Source organism: Eublepharis macularius, chromosome 6, assembly GCF_028583425.1.
Source record: "Eublepharis macularius isolate TG4126 chromosome 6, MPM_Emac_v1.0, whole genome shotgun sequence".
NCBI lineage: Eukaryota > Metazoa > Chordata > Lepidosauria > Squamata > Eublepharidae > Eublepharis > Eublepharis macularius.
The window spans coordinates 65,017,413-65,038,981 of record NC_072795.1 but is presented as its reverse complement, the minus strand read 5'-3'; the positions used below and the strand labels follow the sequence as shown (position 1 = coordinate 65,038,981).

Genomic DNA, 21,569 nt, shown 5'->3' with positions numbered 1-21,569 from the left:
TGGATTGTGAAAATGACAGTTAGTGGAGATGGCTAAATTTACAGCTCTGAGCAAAGATAAAACATTATCTACTTTTATGGTTAACTGGAAACCCCTTATTGACTTTCTGCGTGAGATGAAGAAAAATGAACTGATGATTTGTGGTTTTGATTTTTAAGAAGATAAATTTGTGAAAAATAAATAGAAGGGGGCAATATTGAAAAGGTAAATTTTGGAGATAATAAAACTAAAAGTATAATGTTTGTTAAAATATGATAAGTGTTATAGAGAAAAATGGAAAACGAAATAGGTATTATTTTTCTTTGTTATTTTCCATCATTGTTCTTTTTCTCTTTATATTCTTTTTTCTTTACTTTTTCTATTTCTCAGTCCTTTTTGCTGGGCTTTTAATCTTACTAATGAAATAAAAATTTCCTTTAAAATGGCTTATCAAAATAAGCCGCTTATAGGAAAGATCAATTCAATTTCCTATATTTACTATAGGTTTTTAACATCATCCTCCAATACTATCAAGTTCTCCTACCTCATAGGGCTCACATTCTTGGCTAATTATCTTCAAGCACCATACAAAGTTATCTTTTTATAATAATAAAAGCTATGTTTGTTTATTCTCGCTACTTTTATAAGAAAGAAAAAATATGGGTTACAAATTCTTATATTCATGAATATCTGTTGGCCCACAACCAACAAACCCCATCCTCAAACTGTATCTTCATATCTGTATTTGTTAAACATACTTGCCATTCTTGGATGCTTCTGGCTTCTGGGTCCAGGCACATATTGTATCTACCAGAGGCCACATTCATCCTTTGTTCCTCTCCAAGGCTTTTCTGTTTTGGGTCTCTGGACTCCCTATTTGGTAGGTTTAGCATAAAGACCAGGCCAGCTCTGTTTCTAGGCTGCAGAAGCATCCTCCATGATATTTTCAGTCAAGACCAGCAACATATCCATGACAACATGCAGTGGTTTAGTTAAATAAAATCCTGACCCTCTTCCCACTTTCATTTGCTGGCACACAAACACCTCAACAGGCAAATGTTGCATTATTTTTGAAGCTTGGGCCCAAAAAGGTTAATCATTCTTCTATTATTTTATTTATACTCCATCTTTCCTTAATAGCAAAGGAGGTATTAGCATAACCAGGTTCCATGGTGCATGAGAGGTTCTTCTATACATGTCAAGCCTCCTATCTCATATCTATGATTAAGTGGCACATAATCATCTGCAAGTCTCAACTGTCAAGTTATATTTTGCTTCACAAAAGGGATCCAGTGAAGTTAAGGATGAAAAAAAAGTGTTGGTGGTGAGAAATTAAAAAGAGATAAGAAAGTAGCAGAGTTTGATATTAGCGCCTTGGAAATAAGTAGACAGACTTCTGTGGTTTTAGCTCTATAAAATTACTACATAACAAGGAAAAGACCTCAATGAACAACAGTTACAAGTAAGTGCAACCCAGTTTTCATTGTCAGTCTTCTGTGCATTCCCACATGAGAGATTAGCAAGCTTCTTACCTGGGTGGTAGAACTTGCTCTTCATCGAAATAAAGACTGCAAAACAGCTGTGCCCACTGCAGTCTCCTGTCTATCGAGGACATCCAGGGCATAATGTCTCATGAAGGTGTTCGACGACGACCATGTAGCTGCTCTGCATATGTCCAGCAAAGGGACTCCTCTCAGGAAGGCTGTCGACGTTGCCTGCGACCTTGTGGAATGCGCATGGACTCCCAAGGGACAAGATAAGTTGGCATGTTTATAACATACCTTAATGGTCTGTACCACCACTGTGCAATGGTTTGAGCACTAGCTCCTCTCCCTTTCTTAGGGCCTGCATAACAAACAAACAACTGTCTGTCTACTCTAAATGCTCTAGTATGATCCAAATAAAAAAAGTATGTCCCTCTGCATATGCAATGTGTGAAGGGCTTTCTCAGCTTCCTCCACCAGGTTTGGAAAGAAAACTGGGAGGGATGGTTCCTGTGTTACATGAAAGTGCAATACTACCTTTGGCAGGAAATCTAGTCTAGGTCTCAGGACCACCTTCTGATTATGTATTTTCATGAAGGGTTGGTCCACAGAAAGGGCCGCTATCTCACTAACCCTTCTGGCTGACGTCACCGCAAGTAACGTTGCCATCTTCATAGACAATTCCCTGAGCTTAGTTTTGATATTAGTCTAGGCAGGACTAACTGCAAAGACAACTGTGGAACTATCTTCCCTGTTGGTGGGTATAAGTTCAACAATCCCTTCATAAATAAATTTGAGGAGTGGTGTGAAAAAGATGTCTTTTGTCCACAGGCTTATGAAAGGCTGATATAGCCGCAAGGTAAACCTTAACTGACGAAACAGAGAGACCCTCATCCTTCAAGTCCAATAAGAAGTCCAATATCGCAGCCAGAGGACAAGTAAAAAGGTCCACGCTTCTCTCACCTGCCCAAGCTACAAATTTCCCCCACTTGTACTGGTGGGATTGCCTGGTAGATAGTCTTTTGGCATTCAATATAACATCAGCCACCTTATCGGACAACTGTCCTATGGTTTCATCAGCCAAGCAGTCAGTCTGAGTTTGTTTACAGCATGGTGATGTACCCTGTGGCACAGAATCAAGTCCGCCTCCTCGGGGAAGTGTTGGAAGATCCAATTTGACATCTGGTACAACTGATGAAACCAGGGCTGTCTGGGCCCAAAGGGCATCACCACTATGGCCGATGTTCCATCTGCCTGCATTTTGCTCACCATCCTTGAGATCAATGGTATGGGAGGGAACGTATAGAAGAGACTCCCTGACCAGGTAGTCTGAAAAGCATCTCCCAGGGAGTCTGCTTCCAAGCCCCCTCCAGAGCAAAACAGAGGGGCTTTCTTGTTTGTCCTGGTGGCAAAAAGATCTACCTCCGGTGTGCCCCAATCTGTGAACACCACTGCAATATAGTGATCTCGGATAGACCATTCGTGTGTGTCTGACCCTATTCTGCTTAATCTGTCCGCAACAGCGTTCTCCACACCTGGAATGTGAACCGCTAGCATGTGCACATTTTGTTCTACAGCACATTCCCACAAGCTTATTGCTTCTAAGCACAAGCGGCAGGAGGTCGTCCCTCCCTGCTTGTTCACATAGAACATAGCTGTGCTGTTGTCTGTTAAAATCTGTACATTTTTGTTTTTGACTATATCTGAGAAAGACATTAAGGCTAAACGTATCGCCCTCAATTCAAGGACATTAATATGCAAAGACATCTCAGTGTCCTTTCACTTGCCATGAGCCGTAAGCCCTTCACAGTGGGCGCCCCAGCCAGCCGTGGATGCATCAGTGGTAACAGTCACATCCATACTCTCCAAGCCAAAAGGCACCCCACTGAGAAAATTATCATCCCTTAACTACCATTCCAGACTTCTGAGTACTGGTCTAGGAATACTGAATTTCTTCTCCTGACTCTGTGCTAAGGCATGATAGGTAGATAAACCATAGCTGGACCACCTTCATGGGCAACTTGGCTAGTGGCGTCACTGCTGTGGTAGACGGCATAAAGCCCAGCAGAGTTTGGATTCTCCTAGCCAACTGGAACCTGTTTTTGAAAAACAGTCTAATAATTCCTTTGATTCTCACTGCTCTCTCCATGGGGAGAAAAGTCCTATTCAGTGAGGCACCCAAGACTACACCTATAAACTGAACCCGTTTGGCAAGGTGCACTCTAGATTTCTTATAGTTAACAATCAGGCCTAATTTGGAGCAGATGTCCAGTGTCAGCCCCACCTGTCTTTCCAAGTCCCCTTTTGACATGGCGGAAATCAGCCAGTCGTCTAGATATGGGTAAACTGAACACCCCAAGGTCCTCAGATGGGCCACAACTACTGCCACACATTTGGTAAAAACTCTTGGGGCTGTAGAGAGCCCAAAGGGGAGCATCTGGTACTGATAGATTCTGTCCCCACAGGTAAATCTAAGATGCCTCCTATGCGAGGGGTGAATAGCTATGTGGAAACATGCATCTTTTAAATCAATCACTGTAAACCAGGAACCCGGAGGCAGGAGTGTCATTACCACATTAAGAGTAGTCATCCTGAACTTCTGTGTTTCTACTCATTTGTTCAGTTCTCTAAGACCTAAAATGGGCCTAAACCCCCCATCTTTCTTCTCCACCAGGAAGAAGTTTGAATAGAAACCAAGATGATCTTGTCCAGGGGACACCAATTGTACTGCTCCCTTGTCCAGGAAAGCCTGTAGGTCAGAGAGTAACTCTGGCTGTGGATCATGATCAGATTTACCAGGAAAATGCAAACACGGTAAAAACGAGAACTCAATTTTATAACCGTATTTAACAATGTCAAGAACCTAAACATCAGTGGTGATAAGATACCATGCTGAATAGTAATTGCCGAGCCTATCACCAAAAACTGGCCCAGGGTCCCGGTCTAGTCAGAAGGGCTTCTGGGCACTCTGTTGCTGATCCTTAGCAGGTTGCGATTATGCCCCTGGTCTAGACCGGTAGTTGTGCTTTCTCTTAGGAGGGCCCCCTTGACCCGACTGATATGTGCGACCTTGAGGATATGTGTAGGATTGGTAGGGCTGGTATCTGTATTGTCTGCCCCTATAATACTGTTGCTGTCTGTAAGGAGGCTTCTCAGCTCCTGGTTGTGTCAAAAGGAGAACGCCATAGGACTTGGCTGTGAGTCTGTCCTTTCTCTTTTGAGAAAGTTACTCATCTGTTTTCTCCGAGAAAAGAGATTTTCCCTCGAATGGGAGGTCCTCCACCTTAATCCTGGTGTCAATGGGCAAGGCCGTCAAACACAGCCAGGCGTGCCTCCGAAGGACGACTGCTGAGGTCAGGGCTCTAGTTGCAGCGTCGACCGTGCTCCTCCCCACATTTATCTGGTGTCTTGCTAGACGAAGTGCCTCTTCCCTGATAACCTTTGACAGAGGCTTCTGTTCATCGAAGAGCTTCTCATGGAAGGTGGCTGCCTTTCCCCAAAGGAAAATCTGATAGGCTGCCATCATTGCCGAGTAATTGGTGACTTTTATACTCAGGGCTAAAGAAGCATAAATCTTCTTCCAGATGGAATCCAACTTCCTTCCCTTCTTATCAGAAGGCATGGAGTGCAACACATGGTGTTGATGTGACTGCATCTCCTTGGTCACCAGGGAGGAAGGGGGAGGATGCATTGACAGGAAAAGGAAGGAATCATCCCTGATCTTATAGAGTGTCTCAGTCTTTTTTGTCATTGATGAGTTAGAAGCCGGCTTCTCGCAGAGAGTTCATGAGGTCCACAAATCCTTCGATAACAGGAAAGGTAACATTAGATGTGGACCCCGAGTACAGGTATTGAAGGATCTTGTCCTTAGATTTGGTTTCTAACGACTTGATGTCGATCTCCAGAGCTTTAGCTATCCTCTGGAGCAACTCAGAATAGGATCAAAAATCATCTGTTGGAGAGGCTTCACCCATCTCTCCCAGTGCCTCATTTGGGTAAGGGCCTGAGGGGACACTTGGGCTATGTTCCCTCTCATAAGGATCAGACTCGGGGTCATGAAGCTAAAAAGACACAGCTGATTCAGGGATCAAATGGGGTCTCCTCCCAAATTCCAAGTAAGATGTTTGCAAGAATATAGACTTGGTATGGAATGGTTCCCTAATGTTTACATCGGAGAAGTGCCCACGAGCATAAGACCGTTCATAGTACAGGTGGTGACTGCTCCTTCTGGACGATCACTCCCTCAAGATCTCACCTTTCTCCATAGAGGATGTAACTGAGGAGGATCTGGGCCGTGGTGGAGGGGTCCTCGGGAAATCCACTGTCTCCAGTTCCGAGGAGCCACCATTTCTTAGTTTGGCTCCGCTCGGCTCCTTGCTAGTTTGGTGCTTGGTCTTTGCCCACTTCTTTTTCAGTGCCTCCGAAGAGGTTGGAACTGATCTCGGTTTTGAGGATGGAGCTGGTGTCGGCGTGGGTATCAATTCCACAGGTCAAGACGACTCTCTCGACTTCAAGCATTGGACCCAATCAGGCAACACGAGTGAGTGCGTGGGCAACTTAGACTCCGAGCATCGCTTTTGGCTTTGACCTGAGTCGGAATGGGTAGACAGTTCCCTGCTCTTGGGGCCGAGGGGAGGTTGGTTCCGATTGGGATGTCTGGGGCGCCGGGATCAAGGTTAGATCCAGTTGGCCCTCAGCACCCCCAGGTTGGTTGGCATCGGCTGATTTCGGTCGTGGACTCAGAACAGCCATTGCCTTCTTCCATAGCGCCACTTTCAAGCGGGAGGACTGATTTGCTCATGCTTTTGGGGTAAAGGCTCTGCAGATCTTGCAAGCTTGGGTGTTATGTGTCTCTCCCAGGCAAAGGAAGTACCCATCAGTCCTTGCCATTTTAGTGTTGCAGTTAGAGCAACGTATGAAAAGGGTCATATCAGTCATATTCTAAACGTCTTTCTTTCCCCAGGAAGGGCAAATCTGAGAAGAAAGACAAAGAAGAAAACTCACGAAGACGTTCCAAGCTATCAAACCTCTCACAGCAGCGGCAAAAGAGGAACTGAGAGCAAAGGGCACTGAACCTCCTGGGTATAGGCTGTTTGAGCAGGAAAAGAGCCGCGCCTCCACTCTGGGAGGCATCAAGCACCCTCTAGTGGAAATTTTAAGCCAAAAATCCTCTGGCTGGTAGGCCTGTGCAAGTGCAGTCCCATGCGGGAATGCACAGAAGACTGACAATGAACTAACTAACTACATCTTGATGGCTAGACTAGGAGCTCAGAGATAGAAACTTAGAGACTGAGACTGAACTGTGAACACGGAGACAAAGAGCAATAAAACCCTAGTATATATTGCTAGCTAGTTGCCCCCCCCAAAATTTTCGCACATCCAATAGACCATCCTAGATTGCTTCATTTAGACTAAAATCTCCCCTTTCTATGGTGGGAACTTTTACTCGAGGCCTAAGTGGTCCTATGCTAACCAGCTATCTGACTAAACAAACAGAATAACAATTTAACTCTTTCATGACTGTACGTAGGACACTTGCAAAAATCCCAACAAAAAGTTTATAGAATCCTCAGCTATGGAGTTGCTTCAATATCATGTTACCCTAAAACCAGAATTAAGAAGATGGATGGACAAAACCACATGATAAATAACTGGCACATATTTTTCAAGTGAAATGGCAAGTCCAGGAAATACATAAACCACGTACAATTTTTATTTTTTTACATTATTTATAGTCCATCTTTCTCACCGACACTCAAGACAGATTATACAGTATGAGTCAGTAGAGTCAATTTCAAGGACATTTCAATAAACAATGTAATAGGGTATATAAATGCAAATTTGCAAAGCTTTAAAACTAGCAGGAATCTAATAGAGTTAAAGAAATGTCAAACAGAGCATAAGCAATTCTAAGACTGATATATTAAACAACATATAAACTATGCAACACTATAACATAAAGTGCTTTCAAATGTAGTTGTGGGCAGCCTCCTACAAAACAGCTATGAGTCAAAGTTAAAATCCACAATCCCAGGGAGAGGTGTGGTATCTGACTTAGTGCAGCCTTCTTAAATGTCACCCAAAAGATGCAAATAAGAAGAGCCTTGCTGGATAAGCCCAGTAGTCCATCTAGTCCAGCAACCTGTTTCACACAAGTTGCCCTGTATAACCAAAATAGGACACAAAGGACAAAGATATTCCCTGATGCTGCCTTCTAGCTCTGTTATTTGGATGTGCTGCCACTAGTAATTGGAGGTTTGCTGAAACTTAATCTTGACAAAACCAAGGTGCTACTGGAGGGGGTGTGTGTGTTGATCCAGAATAGGAATATCTCCTGTTCTAGATGGGCCTGCACTCCCTTTAAAATGAGCAGATTCATAGCTGGGGGTGCTGCTAGTCCTAGGCCTCTTGTTCGTTAAAGAAGTTGGTAGTGGCCAGGGGCACCTCTCACCAGCTTTGGCTGGCAAGCCAGCTGTAGCTCTTCCTGGATGGCCAAAATCTTGTTACTGTGGTGCATGCTCTGATACCATCTAGATTAGATTACAGCAATGTGCTATATATGGGGCTGCCCTTGAAGGCTGTCTGAAAGCTGCAATTGGAACTGCGGCCAGAGTGAGTGACTGCAGTGAGTTGTAAGGACCATAACACTCCAGTCTTGTTCCATCTATACTAACTCCCAATATGCTTCCAGGCTCAATTCAAGGTGCAGGTATTGGCACTTAAAGCCGTAAACAGCTTGGGATCAGTAATTAAGGACCATCTTCTTCTATCTGTTCACTCCAGTCATCTATGGAGGCCTTTTCTGGCTGTCCTCACCATCTGAGGCTAGATGGGTAACCCAGGAAATGACCTTCTTGGTTGTAGCACTGAAACTTTGTAACTCTCCCTGTTTTGGCTATCTCCTTCTGTCATTGTGTTCCACAAGTGGATGAAGATTTTTTTTGTTTTCAACATTTATATGGCAACTGGAGGTAGTAGAAAGTGCTGTCAAGTTGCCTTTGGTGGCAACACTAAGGAACACTAAGGAGGGAGAAATATATAGGTCACACAAACTGGGAAAAATGGCAAAGGTGGTGTTAGCTGTGGGATTCAAACCCCAAAGGGAAGGTATTCTTGAGGTATAAGCCTGAGTTAAGCAGAGAACACCTGAAGTTCTGCTTGTGTGAAGAAAAAGGGAGTGTTGGTTGTAACCAGGGCTTTCCTGCAGTACAAGTTTAAGGTAATAATAAATGATTTTTTAATTCTTAAATACTGGTAGCTGTTCTCCATACCACACAGACTCGCACTGTTCAACTACATTATCTAAAACAGGTGTGATGGGAAGGGGGTGGTCTATTGTCAATTGGCTGATTGCCCAGTGATACACAATTGCAGTAAACAATCCCTACAATAACCAGGCACTGGGTAGCAGGAGACTGGGCACAAGGCAGGGTTCAGAGTGGCAACTCTGCACAAGGAAGTGGGGAGCCTTGGCCCTCCCCATAGGCAATTCCCACAAAGGCCAACTGGCAGCAGTGGGCACGAAAGAGAATGAGCAAAAGCTCCTCTAAGGGTAGGGGGATACCACATAGGCAACACATGCCAGGAGGTATCTTGAACTGCCACTAGTTACCCCTAAACAACCAGAGGGCAAAAAGAGACAGTGCTCACAGGTCAGTGGGACTGTTCCACAACAGCCACTAATTAATGGGACCTATCTTCCATTAAATTATCTTTGAAAGCCATCTATGCTCATGGCCATCACTATGTTTGCTGGCAACAAATTCTACAATTCAATTAATAATTGAGTAAGTAAGTATTTTCTCTTGTCTGTCCTGAACCTATTGCTCATCAACTTGGGTGCCCCCGAGTTTCAGTACTATGGGAGAGGGGGAGCTCTCTTTCCACTTTCAGAATAAAACAAAAGATATCCCTTCAAGGACCTATGAAAGACAGTGTGACCACACAAAGTGTAACAAAAACCTATACCCACAAACAATGAAAAATGAGTGAAAAATCTATTAATTCAGAAACTTTTCAGTCCTGGCCCCAGCCTGGTAGAACGCTCTGTCAATGGAGACCTGGGTCCAGCGGGACATATTATTGTTCCGCCAGGCCTGTAAGACAGAGCTGTTCCACCAGGCATTCAGTGGTTGAAGGGGAAGGTGCCATGTCGGCCTCCCACCTTTGGGGTGGGGGAGTTCTCCCCACCATTGCACTTTAATGTACTTGGTTAATTTATTTTATTATTGCTTATTGTATGTTGATTTTAGAATTATGGTTTTCTTGTTTTTATTGATTTTAACTGTTGTTCACCGCCCAGAGCCCCTGAGGATGGGCAGTTTATAAATCAAAATAATAAATAATAAATAAATACGTTTATACAGCAGATATATGTCAAAATATAACTGAATCCAAAGATTATATACAAGAAACGGTGAATGGCAAAAATACACAAACCCTGGTGAGCTTCATAAAAAATATTATACATTACAAAGTGTATGAGACATTACATGAGACCTGGTAAACATCACAGAAAAACAATCACATATCCAAACATTATGGCTACTAGCAAACCACGTTTCAAAATATCTTCTTCAGTAAACATGGGTACCCATGTGGAAGATCTATTATTTAGGCCGTTTGCTGCTTTTAAATATCAATAATCATTTCCTGCCTTTCCTCTAAAGGGTTCAAAACAGACCACACGAACACCCAGTAGTACCTGTAACAATAAAATAAAATCCCAGCAGCAACATACCATAACAAAACACCTCAAAACACTCCAATGCTTCACCTAGAAGTATCACTGAAAAACCATATCAAATTGCTTTTCATGTATTTTTGAAAAGTCAGCAGTGGGAAGACCCAATAAAGGAAGCTGGACTCAATAAAGGAAGCCACGTCATCCAGTTTGCAAGATCTGAGCAAGACTGTTAATGATAGGACATTTTGGAGGTCTTTTATTCATACAGTCGCCATAAATCGGAAGCGAACGGATGGCACATAACACACACAGCAGTGAAGGAGCCCTCTGGCAACCCACTCCACAACAATGCTACTACAACACAGAAGGCACAGACTCTGACAAAGAAGTACTGTGTTCTTCTGGGGCAAGCAGCAGTCAATTAGAGGAATGTAATTGGCACATAGGTTCATATAGGGAGAGCAAGCCCTTCGGACCTGGGGTCCTTCATCATGAAGGACTCTGAAGAGTAGAGATGGGCACAAACAACAATATGAACAAAAAAAAGCCACGAACAGCCCAATCCGCTGTTCACGAGCAAGCTGTTCGCGAGGCCCTGTTCCCGGCGAACATGTATTCATTCCAAGCCCTCTCCGTGGCGTTCGTCAGCCGTTCGTAAAGCCAGACAGTCTGGCGCCTTTCAATCAATTCCCCTGGCAACATAGGCATGGACTGTTTGAACTCTGTCTGAATGCCTTCTGGCTTCCTTCTGGCTTCAAAGTAGCTTCCAGCAGACAGTCCAGTTTTTGCCACTGTAAAAAGAAAATGACAGGAAAGGGAGGGACCCACGTATCATGCCTTTCCCAGGGTGCAATCTCTCTGAAACTTGGGGGGTCTTCAGAGGATAGTGAGGACTATGTCCCCTGCAAATTTGGTGGGTATTGGGCATTGGGAAGGTCAGTTTGTAACTCCTCAATTAGCTTCCAGCAGACAGTCCAGTTTTTGCCACTGTAAAGAGAAAATGACATGAAAGGGGGAGATCCATGGACTCTCCTTTCCCCGGCTCAAGTTCAGCTAAGTCCCAAGGGGGCCATTCTGGCTCCCACAACCTCCAACTAGGAACATGTTCGTGAACATGTCATGTCCGTCGATGTTCATGAATCCCTGTTCATGGATGGCAACGAACAACGAACATCAAGTTCGGGGTTTTTTTCCCCTGTTCATGCCCATCTCTAGTTAAGAACCAGGACCTTAACATGAGCTTGGAAACAAACATGTAACCAATGAAGTTGCTTCAAAACAGGCATAATATGTGCTTGCCAGCTGACTCGCATAGCAGCTGGGCACCTGTGCTTTCCAAGTTGAAGTTTTGGAGTTGTTTTTAAGGGTAGGCCCATGTAGAATGTATTAGTCAGACAGTGAGGTTACTTCACCATGGATTTACATGGCTAGTGTGTGTTACATGCCGTCAAGTCACCTCCGACCTATGGTGACCCTATGAAGGAAAGACCTCCAAAACATCCTATCATTAACAGACTTGCTCATATCCTGCAAACTGGAGGACGTGCCTTCTTTTATTGAGTCAAGCCACCTCGCTTTAGGTCTTCCTCTTTTCCTACTGCCTTTCACTTTTCCTAGCATTGTTGATTTTTCCAGAGTATCTTGTCTTCTCATGAAGTGACCAAAGTACGATAGCTTGTCATTTTAACTTGGTGGAAGAATTCAGGCATGATTTGATCTAATACACACTTATTTGTCTTTCTCGCCATCCATGGTACCCGCAAAATTCCTCCATCACCACATTTCAAATGAATCAATTTTCTTCCCGTCAGCTTTCTTCATGGTCCAACTTTCACATCCATTAGCAAGAAGAAAAGCAGATGTATACAACAGAGCTGCTAGAAGGCACTTTCAGAACCAGAATCAACCTGATTTTCAAACAATAAGGCCAGCCCAAAACACTCCAAGATTCTTTACCTGATCTGCAAATGGCAATCTTACTAAATCTAGGTTAAACAGATCATTGCCCATCCCCCAAAATCAGACTCACTAGCCATCCACCACCTCTGTCTTGTCTGTTTAAATTTTAGTTAGTTCTGTGTTAAAGCAAAACTATACATTACAATGGTTACGGGTCGAAGCCATGGACGACACCAGTTTAGAGAAGAATTTGTGACAAGGACTGAACGTTAATTGGGCCAGCAGCGGTAGTACCATGCAATCTGGTCCCCCCATGCCTTTTCAATTGCCAAAATAGTCATGGGAGCTGCTTCAGCACTTGAAAAGGCGTGGGGGAGACAAGATCATATGGTGCTGCTACACTGTGGGCCCAATCAGGATCAGTCCCTCACAAGAAGTTTGAAATAGCTACATTTTCCTCTGAAATGGCAGCAGCAGCTATGGATTGGACCCATGGGCCACTGAAACATGAAGTCTGGCCCTTAGCCCCCAGACCACAACCTCAAGGTTGTTTAGGATCAAGACAGTAGTTTCTAAGGTCCTAGTTATAGAGCAGGATGTAATCTGCCTATGGTAACTCACAACCTGACAACTCCAGACAGTCTCATTCAGCAATGTGACAAATATTAAAGAACTTTGTGGCACATCAAATGTCACGTCCAAATATGTTGATTCTGCATCTCAGACATGAATTCCCTGTGTCCATCCAGACAACACACACTAACACCATTGGAAAGACACCTCTTAAAACACTGCCTTGGGGGGTCAGTTTTCAAAGTCACCACACAGGGCTTCACTCAGCATGCCAAGAAACCAGATGCTGTTGACTCAAGCAACTCCTATAAGAGCCAAGAGGTTTAAGAGTTTCAGTGTGCAGGAAAGTCCATCAGACTCAACTTTCCTGCCAGAAGAACTGTATTAGTCTATAGAGATGCCGTGGGGGTGATGCGCACAGATGTGCATAGCTCAGAAAACAGAAATCCTAGGAACAGCAAAAAACTAATAATATAGACGATGGATGCACTGAAATACACTTTGTTCACAACAACTTAATCTAATGCAGCAAAGCCTTCTGGAGCGTCATTCAATGCCTATTTGAAAGACTGCATGATCTGTCATGCTCCAAGTTCAAAAGCTACTGCAGTGGTGATGCTCTCACTCAAATTAGCAACCCGGGTTTATGATGCCATTCCCACCAAATTGAAAAACCCACTAGTGTTGCGATACAGTAAAAATGTCCTGAGAACAAGGCAGGTAGAAAGAATAAACAGGTAATAAACCTTTTAGTTAGGGTTGCCAAATCCAGATTGGGAAATTCCTTCAGATTTGGGGTGTGCAGACAAGGAGTGTGAGATGGGGGGAGTGGAGTGCCAGAATGTCCACCCTCTGAAGCTGTCATTTCCTCTAAGGGAAGTGATCTCTGTAGTCTGGAGATCAGTTGTAATTTTGGGAGATCTCCAGAGAACCCTACCTTTTGTGCTGTGGTTAACTCATTCTTTCTCTTACCGTATATTGACCAAGGCATGAGTCACCTTGCTGGCTGGCTCCTTCCACTGACCAGCATTGGTTGATAGCCTCAAGACTAGAAGAGAAACAGAAATAGGGTTATATCAACAAGAGCATAAGCACTTTCAAACAGAATATATAGCTAAGTGAAATCTTATAAATGTAGAAATAATTTTGGCTAACATACAGGCACCATTACTTTACCCAAATGCTATCATCACTATTTCCTTTGTACTTTTAAAAACAAATAGCTGTGGGGATGGGGGAAGAAGGGAAGGAAAATTTAGCATGGAGTTCATGTTAGAAAGGAGCATTTAACCTTCCTTGACCTAAACACCATTTTTCTAACCAGTTCCTTCTCTTTCTTCTCCAAAGATGGCAGCTGTCTTTTTGGTGCCTTGCCTCTCCACCAGGGAAAATAATGTCTCAGATGGGGTAGGTGGATGGGAGACAAATGAAGTCAGCAACATACTGAAGGTGGTGTTAACAAACCTCCCCGATGCCAGAATCCCAACCTGAAACAAGGACCCCCACCCTGCTCCTACTTGCACTTAAACAAAAACTATCAAGGCCCATTCCAGCATCCCTCAATATCATGTCTAGTTTGGCCTGCAATGTAAAATCTGGAAGCAGCAGCCCATAAACAGCAACTTCCTCTGGTTTCTCTGAGAAGACTTCAATGAGCACAAAACAATATAATGAAGAATCTTTTACAGCCACCTTTCAGAGCAGTTATAGCCTTCAAAAACCATCTCCTTTAGCTGCAGTCACCACAGAAGCCCTGTGAAAGCTTTCATACACTGTTTATATTTCAATGCCAAAAATTCCTTCCCTCTTTAGCTCCTTGTCTCCTTGATAAATTCTTATTCTATACTATACTTCTCTCCACTTCTATTCCTGAGCCTTTTTCTGTCTTACCCCTCTATCAAAAAATTATTGCAGGGGCTCTGTTTCCAGACGGCACTGACCTGGCCCTGTGGATGTCAGCACAGCCATGTGCTGCTTGTTCTGCAGAACAAGTTTAACAGTGTTGCACTTACCTGTAACTGTTTGTCGAGTGTCTTCTGTGCAGACACACATTGGGGCTGCGCCTGCACAGGCCTGCTTTGGAGAGAGATTTCTTGTTCTAAGAATTCAGAGGAAGCGTCTCCGCCCTTCTGCACATGTGTGGCATTTTCCTGCCTGACACTGCATAGAGACGTGGAACACCCCCTCGTCTCTCAGTTCTCCTAGGCTGCCAGAGGAGTAATTAACTTTTCTCTCCTCATAGTGGGGTAGGAGGGAGGGAATGTGTGTCTGCACAGAAGACACTCGAAGAACAACAGTTACATGTAAGTGCAACACTGTATTCATCTTCGTTCTTCTGTACAGCCCCACATTGGAATAACAAGCTACTCATCCATGGGGGCAGGTGTGAGGAGACTTTAGGCAAATAAAGACAGAAGCACTGTGTTCCCCACAGCTGCGTCTGATCCAGAGTTCGTGTCAACAGAGTAGAGCCTGATGAACGTATCAGCAGACAACCATGTAGCAGCTTGACAGATACTTCGAAGGGATGTTCCCCGCAGGAAGGCTGCTGATTATCTTGATTATCACCAGGCATGGAGTCTTTGCTGTAAAGCAACATTGTTTAATGGCTGCCACTATCCATCTGGAGAGAGATTGGCTAGATACTGCCTTACGTGAACCTGCACAACATACAAAAAGAGTCTGTGATTTTCTGAAGGGGCTTGTTCTATGGAAATAATATAATAAAGCTCTCTTTACATCTAAAGTGTATAGTGTACTTTCTAGTACTGATCTAGGGCTTGGGGAAAAGACTGGTAATGTCACCTGTGATGGACTCAGCTTCAAATGCTGAGATTGCCGGACAGTAAAGAGGATGATTGACATGTTTCTCCCCCCCCCTCCTCTTTGTAGCTAGCCTGAAATGGCAGTTGGTGATGGAATGTTGAGGGATTGACAGTTGGAGTAAACAAAAGAGTGAGGAGAGTTGGAGTCCGGCTTCTGACCAGAGAGGGGTCACCCAGAGAGTTCTCTGTGTGAGGAAGGAAGAGAAGAAGTTCCCTTAAAAGTGAAATCAGTACGTTCCTGAAGTCCTTGGGCTAAAGTGGGAAAGACAGCACTAACTCCTGTGTAGACTCAAGAGATCTGGGAATTATAGTGGGCCAAAGAAATGAGTAGGATGGGGTCTCCCCTTCGGCACCAGGAACAGGGTTATAGCTCATAACTATAATGCCTGGAAGAGGCAGTGAGGCCTCTGTGTAAAAGGGAGATAAGATAATCAAACACCAAAGGTAAGGGACATGAAAAGGGAGATTTCCCTCACTCTATCACCCAATATGTAACTTTATTCCATTTTAACTCATATGAAATCCTGGTAAATGGTTTCCTAGCATTAAGATGGATCTGGGTTATTTCTTCAGAGAAGTCTAGTGTTTTGGGAACAATAGCCATGATGTAAGTTTGAGAGTGACAACATTGTGGTGCAATATCTGCCCACTTGTCAGTAGATCTGGGGCCCCTGGTAGTTGCTGGAATTGTCCTTTGGCCATTTCCCAGAGGAGGGGAAATCAATCTCTGTGGGGACAGAAAGGAACAATGAGGATGCAATGTGAATGGTAATATCTGATTCTGCATAGGACCTGGGGCATTAGAGGTATTGATGGGAAAGCATAGAACAGTCCCCTGTCCCAAGGAATCTAGAATGCATCCCCAATGGACCAGTGGTCTGATCCCACCTGAGAGCAGAGCATCTTGGCCTTGGTGTTTTTCCGAAGTGGCAAAGAGGTCGATCTCTGGGAACCCCTACACTGTGAAGACTGGGCAGATACATCTGTCCTTGACAGACCACTCATGGTGTGGTCTGAAGAGACTGCTCAATGTGTCTGCCCTGGTGTTTGTAGTACCAGCAATGTGTATTGCCTGAGGAAAAGTGTTGCTTTGGATGCACAGAGTCATGTGGCCTCCTTGCAGAGTGTTAGCGAAACTATTCCCCTGTTTGTTCAGGTAGTAGAGTGTGGTGGTGTTGTCTGTTTGCACCTGAACTCTCCTGTCACATAGCAGATCTGCAAAAGAGGTAAGCAAGTAACGTATAGCTCTCAACTCTAAGACATTTACGTGCATTTTGGACTCAACTGTTGACAAGATGTTCTGTATTGAGAATTCCTCAAAATGAGCTTCTCTACCTAAAAGAAAGGCATCCATCGTTCCTCTAATTTTGGGTGGGTGAATGCCGAAGGGGATTCCTCTAAGTAAGTTATCCAGAACTGACCACCATTGCAGCGACCTAATGATAGTTCTGGGGATTGAGAGGCACTTAGACTGTAGATCTCTGAGGGGGGGGGGGTCAAATTTCCTAATGAACCAATTTTGCAGTGGCCTCATAACAAAATGCAAACAATAGCCATTTCTAACGATAGCAAGAACCCAAGAATCATTTGGGTTCTTGCCATCAATTCCCACTGGTGCTGTCCAGAAAGGAACAGTGTTGCACATTAGACGTGACGGTCAGTCAGAAAACAGATTTCTGGTTCTGAAGTTGTTTTGGGTATTGAGGTTGAGTCTGCTTGGTTCTTGGGCTATTGGATCATCTTCCAGAGTTATGAAGGTAGGAAGAGTATCCCTTGTGGGACTGATAAGGTGGTAACTATACCTTGGGTTCCGTTGTTGGTGCTGTTGACGTCCCTGGGTGCAGTATTTATAGTGTTGCTGTTGGTACTGCTGATGCGGAGTGATGACTCCCAAAGAGCATGCAGTTCGCCTATTATTTTCCATTTATGCGAGGGATTCATCTGTCTTTTCTGCAAAGAGCGATGTTCCCTCAAATGGGAAGCCCTCAATCTTACTGCATTTATCAGGAGTCAGTGCAGTGGATCTTAACCAGGAGTGCCTACACAGGACAATGGCCAAAGCTATGTTTCTTGCAGCACAGTCAGCCTCATGTTTTGCTGCCGTCATTTGTGGCAGCCTTGCCTTGGAGCACACGAACCAGGGATTTTTTTGTCTTCAGGTAGATTCATTATATATGCTGACAGTAACTCCCAGAGAAACAAATTATATGACCCCATGATGGTCTGGTAGTTTGAGATTCTAAAATTCAGGGCCACAAATGAATATATCTTCCTCCTCAGTGAATCTAATTTATGCCCCTCTTTATCACTTGGTGATGAATGGGATCCATATTTATGTTTTGGTTGAACTTCCTCTGTAACCAATGAGGAGGGCTATTGGATCAGCTTCTATTCAATCACCCTCAACCCTCAAAGAGGGTCGAGGCAGATTGAAAAGAAATGCACAATCTTGTTGCTTCAGCTTATAATAACCTTCCACTTCGCGTGATGTGGCAGAGGTAGAGGCTGGCTTCTCCCATATTCCATGGGCTATATGTCAAACAAATCCTCCACTGCTGGGAAGTTGACAGATGAGGTACAGTCAGAGTAAAGGGCCTATAGCACCTTGCTTTTAGGTTTGGGCATGGAAGAGGAAACGTCCAGTTCTAGTACTCTGGCCATTCTGAACATTTGCTCAGAGACGAGCCAGTAGTCTTCCATGTGGGAAGATGGTAGGGTCCCCTACAACTTCCTCAGGTCACAAGCTAATTCGGAGATCTTGTCTAACTGAGACACTGTCTCAATGACTTCTTCTGAACCCGATGCTGAAAGTGATTGTAATGGGAACTGATGTAAAGATGTGCCTGGGGCCTCAGATGGTGGATGCTGTACTGGAGCGGGGGCCATAGATGAAGGCATTAATGGAGCCGACTGTAGCCAAGACACAAATTCCTGCCAGTTTGGAGCTGGTGCTTGATAGGTAAGTGTATATGGCCATGCTAGAATCAAAGGGTTCGAGGTCGTCAGAATCGATGAAGGAGTCCAGAAGAACAGGGTATATCGCTGAGTTGGTGGGAACAACTGCATTGCAATTCCAGCTGTTGGAGCCAATGGTAATGGAACCGGAGCATTTCTATCTGTTTGCAGAGGACTCAAAATGGGAGCCACAGAAAATGCCTGATCCGTATCTTCACTAATACTTTCCCCTTCCTCTTCCTGCTGTAGAGCGGGGTGTATGGGGGGGGATGGTGTAGGCAGTGGGCGAAGTAACTCCTCTTCAATAAGATGCGGTTGATGATGCCGAACGATGCTATTCTTTATGAGAAAGAGTAGAGGCACGCCTTTTCAAATGCTTCGTCTTTGATTTGGCCTTCTTTGAAACCAGTTCCAAAGAAGCTTATTCTGACCTCGTCAATTCTGGGGAACGGCGTTTTGAGGAGCCCATTCTCCTCCTCGGGTTAGTCTCGGTTCTCTTAGGTGCCAGTTCCGAAGCAGTTGACGGAGCCAACTGATGTTTTGACCATGCCACCCGGTCTTCGGAACCAAGGTCTCGGAATGGGTGGTCAGGTCTGGCTCTGTGGATAGTTTTGCTGCTGGCTTAGAGGATCCTGACAAGATCATTTCCCACAGGGCTGCTTTAAGACGAGAAGCCCAATTGCTGTGCATCTTAGGGGTAAACTTTTGACAGTGGCGACAAGCAGCAACATTGTGTGACTCACCCAGGCAGAGTAAATTGTGCTCGTCTGTGTGCGGCATCTTTGTGTCACATTTGGAGCAATTTTTGAATGCCTTCTGCGACATGATCCTTAGTGATCCTAGTGAGAACACGGCTACTATATTATAAAACTATTAAACTATCAACTCTCAGCTATAAGACTCTAAACTATCAAACTATCAACATAGAATCAAATGTTCAAAGAGGTAAGTAGAGCAAAGAGACAGAGAGAGAAGACCTCTCTCTCACCAGTGGTGAAAAGAGAACTGAGGGACAAGGAGGTATTCTGCATCTCTATGCAGCATTGGGTGGGAAAATGCCACGCACGCACGGACGGGCGGAGGCACCCCCTCTGAAGTCTTAGAGCTAAAAACCTCTCTCCAAAGCAGGCCTGCGCAGGAGCAGTCCCAATGTGGGATTGCACAGAAGAACAAAGACAAACTTTTTGTTATCCATCCATCAAACATTTTTTTCCACCTTTTGTTTACAGCACAGGTTCCTGCTGCTGATTGGCTTTGGGGCTGCATTTGCTCTCTGACTACAGCATATTTTCCCAGCTGGGAACTCTGCACACAGCAGCTTAGTTCATTCTAAATGAGGGAGCAATGTGTGCTTGCTACTATTTTCAATATTACATATCTGGCAATAGCAACACATACACTTCCATGTACACAGCACTGAACCAGGTGATCATTCTGTACCCAAACAGTACTATGTCTATAAGCCTACTCTTGAGGAAGATCAATTTTTTAAAAGTCTTTCATCTAAAACATTTACCCTTTCAAACAAGGTTATTTCATGTTCATATCTTCACTGACAGTCACATCCTGATCTGCAGTCTCACACTTTCTCCCACACAGTTTATTCATGTCTTGTGTGTTCTGCCAAGTGCAAGCCAAGCCACCTAACACTACTCACCCATGGAATACAGGTTATCAAAACTCTGGTGCATCCTGATGATCTCATAATATAGCTCATCATAGCTGCTAGGAGTTGGAAGGAAGGTATCTCCATAAGTGATGAACATATTAAATAGGTTTACCACCTTTAAAAAGAAAAGACTGCTGAAATTACTACAGAAAAAAAGTAAGACAGAAGATACATGAAGAAAGGAGTTTTGGTATTTAAGATAATGAAGCTGGCACTTAATCTTTGTAGATATTCATTGGAAGATTTATGTCATTCCTTTCTGCAAACTCAAAGCAGCTAGCAAAGTGTCTACAAGCAACAAATACAATAAAAACAGAAAGCAGCTACAATAAAACACAAACAACCCTGCAAAAACTAAAGTAAAATGCCTCTTTCTACAACATAACTGAAGGGCTGTCTTAAACCAAGACAAATTTGCAAACCCTCCTAAAAATGAGGAATAAGAATGCCCTTTGAGTCTCTTCTGGTAAATTGAACCCTGAAGCACACCGCCAGCCAATAGTGATGTTTCAGAATTGCTGGCCCCACAGACTCACCTGTGGGCCCTGGTTGCAGACAGCAGGGGTGGGGAGGGTAGGTGCATGGCGGCCACCATGTTTGGAGGCATGGGGAGGCTCCCGGCAGCCTGCACAATGCTCCAGTTTGAATCCTAGGCCAGCCAATTAGGGCAGGCTGGTTTGGGAGTTGAGGGCAGGGAGAGAGTGATGGACCTGGGAGGTGCATCGAGAGCAGCAAGAGAGGGAGATACTGGTGCAAGGTGGCAGGCTGCAATCATGGTGACAGGTGAGGGCTGGTGGCGCGCAGCAGCAGCTCTACTTCAGGGTGTGGGCTGCATCCCTTCGAGGCATCCTTCAACTCCTACCCCTTACTTTGATCCTTTTCATTGGCCAGCAGCTCCAGCTGGGGCCAGCAAGTGATAGCTTGCCTCCTTTCCTGGGGGGGGGGGAATGGCCTTCACCTTCATGGCATTGAGGGGAGGGCACAAAATTCCCCATTTTGGTCCCAGCGCTTGTAAGCAGGTGAACAAGAGAGTGGGGAGGTTTTATCCCAGAGCCCAGTTGGTAAGGGGACAAGCAGGAATCCCTCCTCCGAGGACTGCAACAGCAAAGTCTGCTAGAGCGGAGGCCGGGGCAACCCCATCTCCCAAGACTTCTGCCAGCACACGAGCCACTACTGGGGGAGTCAGGGCCAGGCATTGCCATCATTGCCCTCTGGCAGCTCCAGCAACTTCAGCAGCCCGGAGTGGAAGAAACACCCCTTCAGGAAGAAGAGCTATTGTCCCCACGGTCAATCCAGGAGAGGGTCTCAAAGGGAGGATACCTCAGAGGAACCTCACATGAGTCCTAATTGTAGGGTGGTTCTGAGGATGATCATAAGTATTGGGGGGCAGCCACCCATGTTCCTGGCCTACCAGCTTGGGCAATGTGGAGGAGGACCTGTGGGGGAAGGGAATGCCCCACAGGAAGTATGGGCAGCCGTCCATGCCAATGGGGACCAGT

At 44.7% G+C, this 21,569-nt stretch overlaps 1 protein-coding gene across 1 annotated transcript in view; it reads right to left on the bottom strand.

The window, feature by feature from the left end:
- ARMH3 (armadillo like helical domain containing 3) overlaps positions 1-21,569 on the bottom strand; it is a 258,948-nt gene that overhangs the window by 145,804 nt on the left and 91,575 nt on the right. Inside the window, exons 22-23 of the mRNA XM_054983193.1 lie at positions 20,059-20,185; positions 13,594-13,669 (exon numbers count right to left, since the gene is read on the bottom strand). Coding sequence (XP_054839168.1) covers positions 13,594-13,669; positions 20,059-20,185 — 203 coding nt within the window. The remainder of the gene's footprint in view (positions 1-13,593; positions 13,670-20,058; positions 20,186-21,569) is intronic.